The sequence below is a fragment of the Hibiscus syriacus genome, unplaced genomic scaffold, assembly GCF_006381635.1.
Source record: "Hibiscus syriacus cultivar Baekdansim isolate YM2019G1 unplaced genomic scaffold, ASM638163v2 tig00110777_pilon, whole genome shotgun sequence".
Taxonomy (NCBI): domain Eukaryota; kingdom Viridiplantae; phylum Streptophyta; class Magnoliopsida; order Malvales; family Malvaceae; genus Hibiscus; species Hibiscus syriacus.
Genome location: NW_024062858.1, coordinates 1,896,939 through 1,907,972, shown reverse-complemented (window position 1 = coordinate 1,907,972; position 11,034 = coordinate 1,896,939). Strand labels below are relative to the sequence as shown.

General features: G+C 35.9%; 2 protein-coding genes across 4 annotated transcripts; both read left to right on the top strand.

The window, feature by feature from the left end:
* On the top strand, positions 1 to 6,187 carry LOC120139956. 3 transcript variants are annotated; one of them, XM_039155044.1, is made up of 16 exons: positions 1 to 524; positions 1,084 to 1,134; positions 1,218 to 1,442; positions 1,852 to 1,950; positions 2,060 to 2,115; positions 2,369 to 2,480; positions 2,739 to 2,918; positions 3,031 to 3,294; positions 3,676 to 3,870; positions 3,952 to 4,152; positions 4,239 to 4,349; positions 4,426 to 4,725; positions 4,811 to 4,906; positions 4,987 to 5,447; positions 5,551 to 5,582; positions 5,981 to 6,187. In XM_039155044.1, exons 1-16 carry the CDS (start codon positions 426 to 428, stop codon positions 6,034 to 6,036), a joined length of 2,538 nt encoding a protein of 845 aa, XP_039010975.1. In that variant the 5' UTR covers positions 1 to 425; the 3' UTR covers positions 6,037 to 6,187. The 3 variants fall into 3 exon arrangements, with proteins under 3 accessions (XP_039010975.1, XP_039010977.1, XP_039010976.1); XM_039155046.1 differs by having other exon boundaries at positions 414 to 546; positions 5,981 to 6,186; XM_039155045.1 differs by having other exon boundaries at positions 414 to 546; positions 1,212 to 1,442; positions 5,981 to 6,186.
* Positions 6,188 to 8,817: 2,630 nt separating this feature from the next.
* Positions 8,818 to 10,798, top strand: LOC120139959. Its single transcript, XM_039155048.1, has 2 exons — positions 8,818 to 8,979; positions 10,502 to 10,798. The coding sequence occupies exons 1-2, from the start codon at positions 8,857 to 8,859 to the stop codon at positions 10,595 to 10,597; spliced, it is 219 nt and encodes a 72-aa protein (XP_039010979.1). The 5' UTR covers positions 8,818 to 8,856; the 3' UTR covers positions 10,598 to 10,798.
* Positions 10,799 to 11,034: the final 236 nt, after the last annotated feature.

Here is an 11,034-nt window from a genome sequence, read left to right as displayed (position 1 = left end):
ATTGACTGCTTGACCAGAAATGTGTAGACCACGCGCGACCAGAATTCGTGATGGAATCTTATTGTCGATGAACTTTGCCCTATAAATGGCGGGAGCCTTGCCTGGGTCGAAACTTCACGCTCCCACTCATCTCTCCCGCTCTCAATGGCGTTAAAATCTCACTGTTTATCAAACTGAAATTAATTATTCTCCAAAACCCCTCCAAATCCCTATCTTTAAAACCCAATTTCCCCCATTGTTCTCCACCTCTACTCTTTTAGCATTTGCATACTTTCTTCTAAATTTATTCGATTCTAGGGTTTGGTTTGTATCTTCAATTGAAATTTAAAAGAAACCCTATTTTTCTTTCCTTTTCCTTTTTGGGTCTGCTATTTTGTAGATAAAGAAAGTGTGAGAGTTGGTGTGTCGTGGAACATTCTGATTCAATGGAGGTAGCGGCCAGTGTTGCCGCCGCACGGAGCGGATCGCTCCCAATGTCATCATCGTCGCGTAAGGAGTGGCGTGTCATTTCCGACCATCATCCGGTTCGTAATCATGGGATGAATGGTTATTTAATTTGTTGATGAATACTCCTCCATTTTTTTGGTATTATTTGGGTTCTGAGATAATATTGAATTGAGGACGAAAAGTCCTCATTGTTTGGGCCCTATGAACAAGTAAAAAAAAGTTATCGTGTTTGATTTAGTTTTGCCTAGTGTTTGGGTTTTTTCTCTGTTCTCTGTTAGCAAAAAGAGAGATTTTTTTATGTCATTTATGAACCAATCTTGTGCTCTACATTGCAGCATTTTGATGCATTAATTAAAAGTTAAAACATTTAGTTCACTTTGGTGACAAGTTTGTGGTCCATTGTTTGTTGTAATAATTTGCAATGTTAATTGGGTTCATGTCAACTAGATTAAGTGTTTATGTAATCCTAAGAGCTTAGTAAGTGTTTTGGTTTAGTGACTGCTATGGGGAAATGTCCAGCTGTGAGCAGAAGAGCATCAAGTGATGTTGATTACGCTGTGAAATATTATTGTTGCTGTTATTAATAGACCATCACCTTTCATTGAATGTTTTATTCAGTTTTCTTGCGACATGCAGGAAATGGACAGATCAAAGTTGGGACAATCAGATGAGAGAACCATTTATGAGGTAAGGCTTTTTAATCTTAAAATTAGATTCTTTTTTTTAGAATGATGAGAAGTGAAAATTTTTGAATGCTTATCAATGTGCAGCATGGGAGAGAGCCTTCTGATGTTAACTTCTCAATCAAGGTTGATGGAAGTTCAAATGACATTTTACAGCAGCAAATCGACAATATTACTAGACAAAGAGAAGAGCTGCTGCAAATGGAGGTTAAACTCCGAGCACAGGCAATTGCAAGGTCAAGGGTCCTAGAAATGCAGAGCAGTTGTGATGCTAAAGTAGCTTCCCATGCCAATGGTGTTGCTAAGCTTGAGGTTTGAATTTAGAATGTGATTCACAGTATGATGATTCTGGAATTCAACTTTCAGAGAAAAAGAGAAGTTTTAATTGCTTTGATGAATGATAATATGATCTTGATTTATGAACAAGAAAATGAAAGTAGAATTTCAGATCATAAACATTAAGTAATATATGTCATCATGTTTTGACTGTTGAAGCCAATTAGTAAGACCTGTCCCTTTTTTCCTGGACTAGTATACAAGGCATATTGTTATTTATTTGAAATCACATATTGAATATGTGATGTTTGAGTGGTCTATAAATTACCAATCACATCCATTGACACTTGAGAAATTATTTCCAGGCATGCTACAACTAGGTTCTATGGTGTTGCTGTCTTTTTGTGACTTCCAATCTGTATTTATTCTTTATTTACTTGAATAGGAGCAACTCCATGAAAGAGAGCAGACCATACATGAATTGGAAAGGGAAATGGAAGAGAGAGACAGAGAATTGCATGCCATCAAAGTGGATAAAGAAGAGGTTGGCCATTTTTTATTCTGCTTTTTGACGAGCTTTGTTTTTCTTTTGAAATAAAGTGTGGTGTTTAGTAAGTCATGTATAAATTAGCGCTTCTTGGTTATCTTCTCAGGCCTGGGCAAAGGATGACCTTCTCAGAGAACAAAACAAGGAACTTGATACTTTCAGGTCTGTATTTATGTTTTATATTTAAGGCCTTTTTTAATTGTGGTGAACATAAGACTCAAAGGATTGCCATCGATCTGAATGCTTTATCTGTATTTACAGTTGCTGTGGGAATGATAACCCTGAAATTTTCTAAATGACATTCCCAACTGCTTGGGAGCTTCTTTTATTGGTTACTGCTTTTAGTGCATTAAACTCGCAGCTGAGGTCTGAATCTTCCAAAACTTTTATGGGTTCCTGTTCTGTCTTTTGGCAGAAGAGAACACAATCATTCAGAAGCTGAGAGAACCCAGCATATAAATCAGATACAAGATCTTCAAGAGCATGTTCAAGAGAAAGAGAGGCAGTTTATTGAGTTGCAGGAACAGGTCCGTACATTTTCTTGATTTTAATTCACCTTTTACTATTCTTAGTTCCGGAGATTAAGGTGTGAATATTGTTATACTGCCCTGGTGTGCATCTGTAAGTTTATTGAAAATTACAATACTTTCATATCAACTAAAACTATGACAAACAGATTTGTTTTTGTGTGGGACATTTAAGCCATGTAACAATTTCCATTAACTATAATGTTGATTTCTAGAAGGCAGCAAGCTGCATTTGCTAATGGTAGTCGTATTCTTCAGTATAGTGCTGCTCAAGAAGCCATCCTTTATAGGGATGAACAGTTGAGAGAAGCCCAAACATGGATTTCACGTGTCCAGGAGATGGATGCTTTGCAGTCAAGTACAAACCATTCCTTACAGGCTGAGTTGCGAGAACGTACGGAGCAATATAACCAGCTTTGGCATGGCTGTCAGAGACAGGTAGATGAGTTGTTACTTTCTTGTTTACAAGTTTCTTACATTCCTTGAATAAATAGATTTCATGTCATTTTCAGCAATTTAAGTTGAACTTGTTTGTGGTTGTTAATGTTAGTTTGCAGAGATGGAGAGACTTCATTTACATACAATACATCAGCTTCAACTGGAGTTGGCTGATGTTAGAGAGAGGAATGGTTCCTATACTGTTGAATCACATATTTCCCAAAGAAAATCAAAAGATTTATCTCAGTTTGGTCAAAATAATGGACAACAATTGGATTCTAATGGAAGTGGTACAGCAAATGCTAATACTGTGGTCATTTCAACTGGAGCTTCTGACAATGTGCAATTTGTTCCAGCTAGCAATGCACCAAATCCTGTAAGATTGCTGGTTTTTTCTGAAGTGTCATTGCTGAATTGTGTTGTAATCTGAAATTTAATGTTTATAACCATCTGTGCTATAGGTGTACATCTTTCTTCATATGGTAATTTATTTCATTGCCAACATTTGATACAACTATTTTCTTTAGTTTTATAGTTGATCTCTCTTCCCCTCCCTCCCTTCCTCCCTCCCTCCCTCCCTCCATCTTTCTATATTTTTTCTAATTTATGAAATGACATGGTTCTTGTAAACTCATTTTGTAAGTTTTTAGCTGTAAAGCTTAGGCTTTTTTTAATGGTCAATTCGTGATCCTTTTGTGTATGAATCGTTTTATTACTTTTATCTTTTTGTTCTTTGAGTGATTGTATTTACTTTCAGAATCAGAATGACCATGTTCCAAGTGTTCCTGTTGCTCCAGTTGGGATGCCTACATATTTCCCACCTGGGCAGGTATCTGCTCTGCATTCGTTTATCTTGCAACAACAGGGGGCTTCCCATTCTGTGACACCGCATGTTAGAGGACACTACACAATGCTAGATACACCGTCCATCCAACAGTGGCAGAGGAAACTGGTATGGTCAAAACCTATACATTATCAATTGTTGACAAGTTTTTTGTTGTTATCTGTAATGGTTTTTCTTCATGTTTTCCAGACTTCTTCGGAGGGTTTACAGCTGTCTGCACAGGATCGTATGCCACTATCCCAAACTGATCAAAACCTTGGGAGCTCAGATGTAAAGTATGAATATGACGTGGCTCTAAAGGAGCAAACCATTCGTCCAGAGTATCTAGAGCATGTAAGCAAAGTGCCAGAGCCGAATTCTGTGATACCATCATCTTCTGGGAAAGCACAGGTTCTTTAAATCAAAATTATTCTACTCACTGTGCTCAGTGCTGTTTTTATCTGTTATTGCTACTTACTGAGACCATTTCTTTACAGGTTGTTGAGTCAATTAATGCAAGTTACCTTGTGGGCTCTCAACTTGAGCCAACCTTGCCGCAGGTTTCTTCACAATTTCACGAGGCATTAAGATTGAGCTGTGAACCTGAGGTTTGTCAGCTTGGTTAGTCTTCAAGCAGTTGGGAATCTTTCAGTTCTAACCTCTACTTCAATTTGAACTGGACAGGAACAGAATATTTTAAACATAAATAATCAAGTGGAGGATCAAATTCGAACGGCAGAGGAAACAAGTACTGCTGCTGCTAGCAGCCCATCTCATGATACTTCAGTGCATTCTGTTGAATTATGTGAAACAATTGTAAAAAATGGAACTGATGCCATTCTGCCCGAAAAGGTCTCAACTGAGCAGACTAATAACTTGATATCAGCTAAGACTTCGGAGACCGCTCTGCTTGATGAAAGGTCATTGTTGGCATGCATTGTTCGCACAATACCAACTGGTGGCAGAATTCGGATCAGTTCCACGGTTGGTCTGCTAATAATTTTTCATAGGTCAACTTTGGTATTAGGTCCTGCATGAATGGGGTTTGACTTGTGTCCGTCAATTGCAGCTACCAAATAGGCTTGAGAAAATGCTCGCTCCTTTACACTGGCATGATTACAAGAAGTATGGAAAGCTGGATGACTTTGTTGCCACTCACCTTGAGGTTTGTTTCTTGCATCTTTTACATTTCTTTTTATAGGCCTGTGGACTGTACTTTCTGAAGATCTGAAATTGTGATTTCAGCTGTTTCTGATTGAGGGGGATTATATTCAGCTTCGAGAGGGAGCACAAGAGATGATAGCAGCCACTGCTGCTGTTGCTAAAGTTGCTGCAGCAGCCGCAGCCTCATCTCCTTACTCACCCGTTTTGCCTTCTGTTGCTGTTACTCCAATGGCACAGCCTAATCGACCAAAGAGTGGTCTCCCATCAGCTGATTCCAATCATGTGAAGAATGGGAATGCTGCTTTCAAGGGGTATGTGGTCATCTCCAGAAATGCAGCTGATGATCATTCACAGCTGTTAGGGATGCAGAATCCACATCCAAATGGCATTTCTTTTGGTGTGGCTGGAAATCTCTCAAATGTAAAAATACTGAGCAAATCTAATGGAACAAATTCTGAGAGATCAAGTGTGACTAATGTTGAAAGCAAAGCCTCTGGTCTTGGAAGGTCTAATTCTAATTTTGTTGGAAAGCAGCATGGCAGGTACATGGCTTAAATTAAAACCCTGCAAATATATGATGGTCATTTATAAGTGTATTTTTATGCCTCAACTAATTAAGCTTTTAACTGTCTCATACCATGGCAGGGCAACCGGGCAGCATTATCTTCTAGAAGATAGTGAGTGAATTACCTCAATTGAATTATTGTTTGATTGTTGCGTTGGATATATTCATTATACCTGCAGTTTCTATTCTAATATAGATCTTCCTTCACTAATTTCCGTTTGCAAAATGCTAAATTTGAACCGTCTAATATAAAGAAACTGTGATTGTGCACTATAGCATTAAATTTTATGTTTCTCCTTTCTGGATTTTGATTGAATGGATGGTATGCTTTTGCACCAAGCAGGTCTACATTCGTATTGGTTGTGAAATATTCAGGGAAGGAGGAAGGACCATAATAAAGTGAAAACTAGTTTTATCATTATAGCATTATTAGAATTTCATTGTTTTTGTAATCATCATCATTTAGCCAAAGTGAGTTGAAGATTAACCGGTTTCATTTTGTCCTGGCAGGATTACGGATTTGCAATGCTAAAGTTGTGGGATACTGCAAGCATCTTGGGATATGATTTGCATCTTTGAGTTATTGGTCTTTTGCATGCGAGAGAATTATGTGATTGGATAATGAGCCGACTATTTAAATTGTTTTGCACCATATCTATTACAAAAACACTGCATTTTGTTGTCATACTTATTTCCCATTGCACCCAGTTGGAATTATTATACATATTCTTTAGCGACTAAAGCAATGGTGCTGCAGCCAGCTGCTTGGTTTGCCTGTAGGATTACTTGCGCGTAAATTACAGTATCAATCAGATCGCCAACTACCTGCGTTGTCATTTCCACAATACTAAATATATAAATGATATCAACTTCATTAGCTGCAATTTCAGCCATCCCTATCAAGACTCTCACAGCAGGTTTTTTACGAAAATTTGCCTAATCAAGGCTTCCTTTCCTTGAAAGGGGGGACGGAGATGACAAGAACAAAGCTCAAAGGAGGTGGGATTGGAGACTGGTGAAAGTGGGGTGGTTTTTTCTTCTTGAAGTGATGAAAAATGGTGAAGAGCTTGAATATGTGTGCGTATATATATATATAAATGAACATACGTATACAAATGATTGGTTAATGTAAAAAGACGTAATTTAAGTACAGGGTAAAGTATACAAACGGTTTTTTTGATTATAAGATATAGTTTTGTGGAATCTTTTAACCATTAAAAGTAATAAAATATTCTCTTTATTTTGCTGAGTTTTTCAACTATTATAAATTATAAAATAGTCACCTGATTATTTATATGTGTTAAGCTCGTCATTTTATTTTGTTAAAAATTTAGTTATTGTCAGAGTTTGACATTAACTAATTGGCTATACACGATAAAATATGATCTCAAAAATGTTTGAGTTGTATGATGTGGATTGATTCTCTGTTTACATTATGACGTTGAATTAGTGTTGGAAATATTATGTCGTGGAGTCAGTGTTTGAAATTAATGATGGTGTCAGCAGATATCATTAAAATGTAATTAAAATTCAATACAAATAACGCAATACTAAGGATGGTCTTGAAATGTCAACTTAGATAAGTCGAACTAGTGCTGGAAATATAATGTCGTGGAGTCAATGTTTGAAAGTAATGATGGTGTCAGCAGATATCATTAAAATGTAATTAAAATTCAATACAAATAACGCATTACTAAGGATGGTCTTGAAATGTCAACTTAGATAAAAATAAGATAAAATATACAAATAGTCACCTTATTATAGTGCGTTGCTTTGTTGAATTTATCTATTATTAAAAGTTACAAAATGGTCTCCTAACTATAGAATAATGTTTTGTTGAGTTCTGACTATTCGCTTGAACGTAAATCCTTGCCAACTTAATTACAAAAGTAAATTGACAATACGGTAAGAGTCTATCCTCCTCATTTGTATCATTTCATTCCATTCATTCTTTTTGGAGAGTAATAAAGCTCTGAGGCATTTACTCTAGTTCTTTTGTTCTTTGTTCTTTATTCTCTTGGTGCTTGTTGCCTCTTTTGATGGCCATAAATAGTCATACTTGTGTTTGCACTTCCACATCATAGTCCAACCTTGGTGGCTTGAAGTAGCCACGTTAGTGTTAAAGTTTCTGCATCTTAGAAGCCTTGAGGCATTGGTTCCAACCTTTGTGAGTTTGTATGCTCACTAGGTTTGAGAAGACTTAGTAGCAGAGAAGACCCAGAAGTGTCAAAAAACGTCTAAGGTCGCACGTCCCGTCAGACCTTAACTCTAATATTGCGACAGTTTGGGCTTGAAACTTTTGAGGGCGTGACAAGTGGTATTAGAGCGAGTCGTTGTGGGTAGACAACGATCGTTTCGTACGTGATATATCATAAACTCTCATTTTTGTTAAAAAAATGATGACCGTCTAAGCTGAACATTAATCTGTTAATTATGATATGATAAAATCATATTTTAATGATGTGTATTGTCACCATCATTACTTGCAAGCATTGACTCAACATCATAATATTTTAAGCACCAACTCGATGACATAATTAAATTGAGAGTCGATCGACAAAATACAACTCAAATTATTCTAGGATAAGATTTTATCATATCCTAATCAACATGTTAATGTTCAACTCAGACGACTGCTAATTTTTTAATAGAAGATGACAAGTTTGAAACATATGAATAGCCAAATGACCATTTTGTAACTTTTAATAGTGGAGAGACTCAACAAAGTCGCGTTATATAGTCAGAGATCATTTTATAATTTTTTATAGTCGAAAGACTTAATAAAGCCATTCTCTATAGTTGAGGATCATTTGTATACTTTATCCAAAAAGAAAAAAATCGTTGAAACGAAAACGTTGCGTCACATATGTCATAAGAGGCTAGAGATGGGCATGAGTCAGTTAGGACTCTACCTAACCCGACCCAACCTAAAAAATATACAACCTCCACCCGATCCGACCTGAAATAATATATTTATTTAAAAAAATATTATTTTTATTCAATAAAAATTAAAGTTTAATTAAAAATAATAATATATAAAGGGACATTACTGCAATTATATCTAAATATAAAGGTAGAATTATATGTTTTTCTCGGGTCGGGTCGAATGGGTCGGATATTTTTCACTATAAATCCGAATCCGACCTAATCCAAATATAACTTCTAAAAAAACCGACCCAAACCGAAATTTTTTTAAAAAATCTGACCCAATTAGGTCGGTTCGAGACGAAACCCGTCAGATTCGAGTCTCATGCCATTCTTATAAGAAGCGATGTCGTTTTAGTTGAGGTTGATTCCCCTTTTTCCATACATGATATTAGTTTCTACAGAGAGAGAGAGAGAGGAAAAAAGGGTAAAAAAAAAGGAAGAATATCAACGAGACAACGATGGGGTACGTTTTGAGGGTGAGATTGGCTTCGTTCTTCACGGGGGCGGCAACGGCTTCGCTTATGGGTCTGTACATCCTTTACAAGGATTACAAGGTCGCTCACGAATCCATTGCCCAACAGGTACTCTCCCTTTTCCTTTTAACATCGTTTTGTTAGGTCGCTTATAGGGTACCTTTCAAGTTTACTTTTTTTTTCCTTATGGAATTTACGAATTAATTCTGGGTTTTCTTTTCTAAACTCATTTGCATGATTATTTACTGAAACCCATGTCGTGGTGATTCTTCCACGAGGTATTGGAATAGTTGGAAATTGAATTTAGATTATATTATTTGACGCTTTTTTCTTTGTGGTCGGTGCCGGTGCTGATTTTTCTGTTTACTATGCATTTGCAACATGAAGGAGGCATTGCATTGCATGCGTAGCTGCTTCAATGATTGCTGATTGTGTCGATTGTTGATGTTTATTAATTAATATGAAAATGTAAGAAATATGATCTGTTGTAATTTGTTCTGTTAGGGCCTAGGGGTAGTATTGGATCGAGTCTGAGTTAAAAAATTTTGAGTTAGTCAAATTGACAAGAACCATTTTATAACTTGGATTTTATTTGAATTTTTTTCCAAGTCGAGTTGAATTGAGTTTCTATTTAAATTTAATTGTAAATATTTTTAATGTTATGGTACTAATTGATTCTAATTTAAACAGCTTTCTATTACCATATACGATATACATATATCATGCAGAGTTGAAGAACTCGACTCGAATTTGAAGACCAATCCATTAATTACTGAAAGTTTTGAGTTATTTGAGTCTTATTTTATAACTCAAACTTTATTTGAATATTTTTTTAGTCGAGTTGTTACTCTTAATTCTAGTAGTAGGGTCTATTACAGATATCTCTTGAGGTTGTCTGTCACGGTCTAAATTATCCCAATCACAAGTGGCATAGGTTAAGAATTTAATATAAAAGTAGTTATTTTGTAATGGAATAAAAAAATGGTATCTTGGATGAGAAAGGCTTGAGTTTGATGGATAGGGGTATTGACAAAGCAAAACCTAGTAAAAGCCATATTGCATAGTTAACACTGCAAGTCAATCAAGCGTTTCCATTGGAAACCTCTCAGGGTAAACTGGATTTGTTTTACTTATTTGGGATGACATTTTCTGTACTCTTAGCACCTTTTACTTCTCGTATGATCGTATCTTTATCGTGTTCCTGCTTTATGTTGGACATTTATCATATATGGTTGCTCTTTGTTGTGCATTACAAAGTATTGTTAAACCAACTATTTCTTTGAAAACGAAGGCATAAGATGTAAATATCTTGAAGGACTGGATTGTCTTAAGAAAGAAAAGAAAAATCTGATGCATGGTTTATATTGAATAATTCTATTGCTTGAGACTCCCAATTAGACCCATTCCAATGAGTTACTATTTGTTTTTGTGATGTGAATATGTCAAACTACCTAATGATAAGTGATTAAATGGACAGTTACTGGTGTTTTATGGAACAAAATAGTTGACAAAATGAGTAGTATTTATTTTAAACTTGCTGTGGTGCATGTCTTTCTGGTGTCTAACCTGCAGCCATTTTTGAGAGTTCAGTTGTGCACTTATGCTTTTTCATTTTTCCTTTTATCCCAAGGTGGAAAGTCTTCGTGCTCCCCTGGATAGGCGAATCTCTGCTCTGGAAAGTTTGAAACAAGTTGAAACTCCGCAACATGTGGAAGCAACCGAATAGGTCCCCTTTTACTTTTTTGTTTCTCCTTTGTGATAAAAAAGAAAATAATTGTGGTTGAACTATTAAAGTGTATTTCTGAATAGAATGACGGTACACTGAGCCAGTTGACATGATTTTCTCCATTTAATCTGTTTCTCAATAATGGTTGAAACGATCATTGTATTTGAAATTGAAGTGTAGGAGAATTCAGACTCTTTTGTAGTTTACTGCATTTTTTTTCAATAGTTGGTGAATGCTGCTGCTTCATATCTTGTCAATTATTTAGTTGTTGGCTTCATTGCTATATCAGGGTTATGAAACCATACTAAAGTAATTCGTAGGGGTGTAAATGAACCAAGTTTGAACGAATAAAATTTTGTTCATATTTATTTATTTATTTTTAAGGTGTTTATGTTCGTTTAAGATTTTAAAATTCTGTTCGTGTGTGTTTGTTTATT

What these genes read in the sequence shown, in the direction of transcription:
- LOC120139956 (XM_039155044.1), top strand. Translation starts at nt 426, where the DNA reads ATGGAGGTAGCGGCCAGTGTTGCCGCCGCACGGAGCGGATCGCTCCCA. An exon ending in ATGAGAGAACCATTTATGAG is followed by an intron (nt 1,135 to 1,217) that starts GTAAGGCTTTTT and finishes ATCAATGTGCAG; the next exon opens with CATGGGAGAGAGCCTTCTGA. An exon ending in GATTGAGCTGTGAACCTGAG is followed by an intron (nt 4,350 to 4,425) that starts GTTTGTCAGCTT and finishes TGAACTGGACAG; the next exon opens with GAACAGAATATTTTAAACAT.
- LOC120139959 (XM_039155048.1), top strand. Translation starts at nt 8,857, where the DNA reads ATGGGGTACGTTTTGAGGGTGAGATTGGCTTCGTTCTTCACGGGGGCG. An exon ending in ACGAATCCATTGCCCAACAG is followed by an intron (nt 8,980 to 10,501) that starts GTACTCTCCCTT and finishes TTTTATCCCAAG; the next exon opens with GTGGAAAGTCTTCGTGCTCC.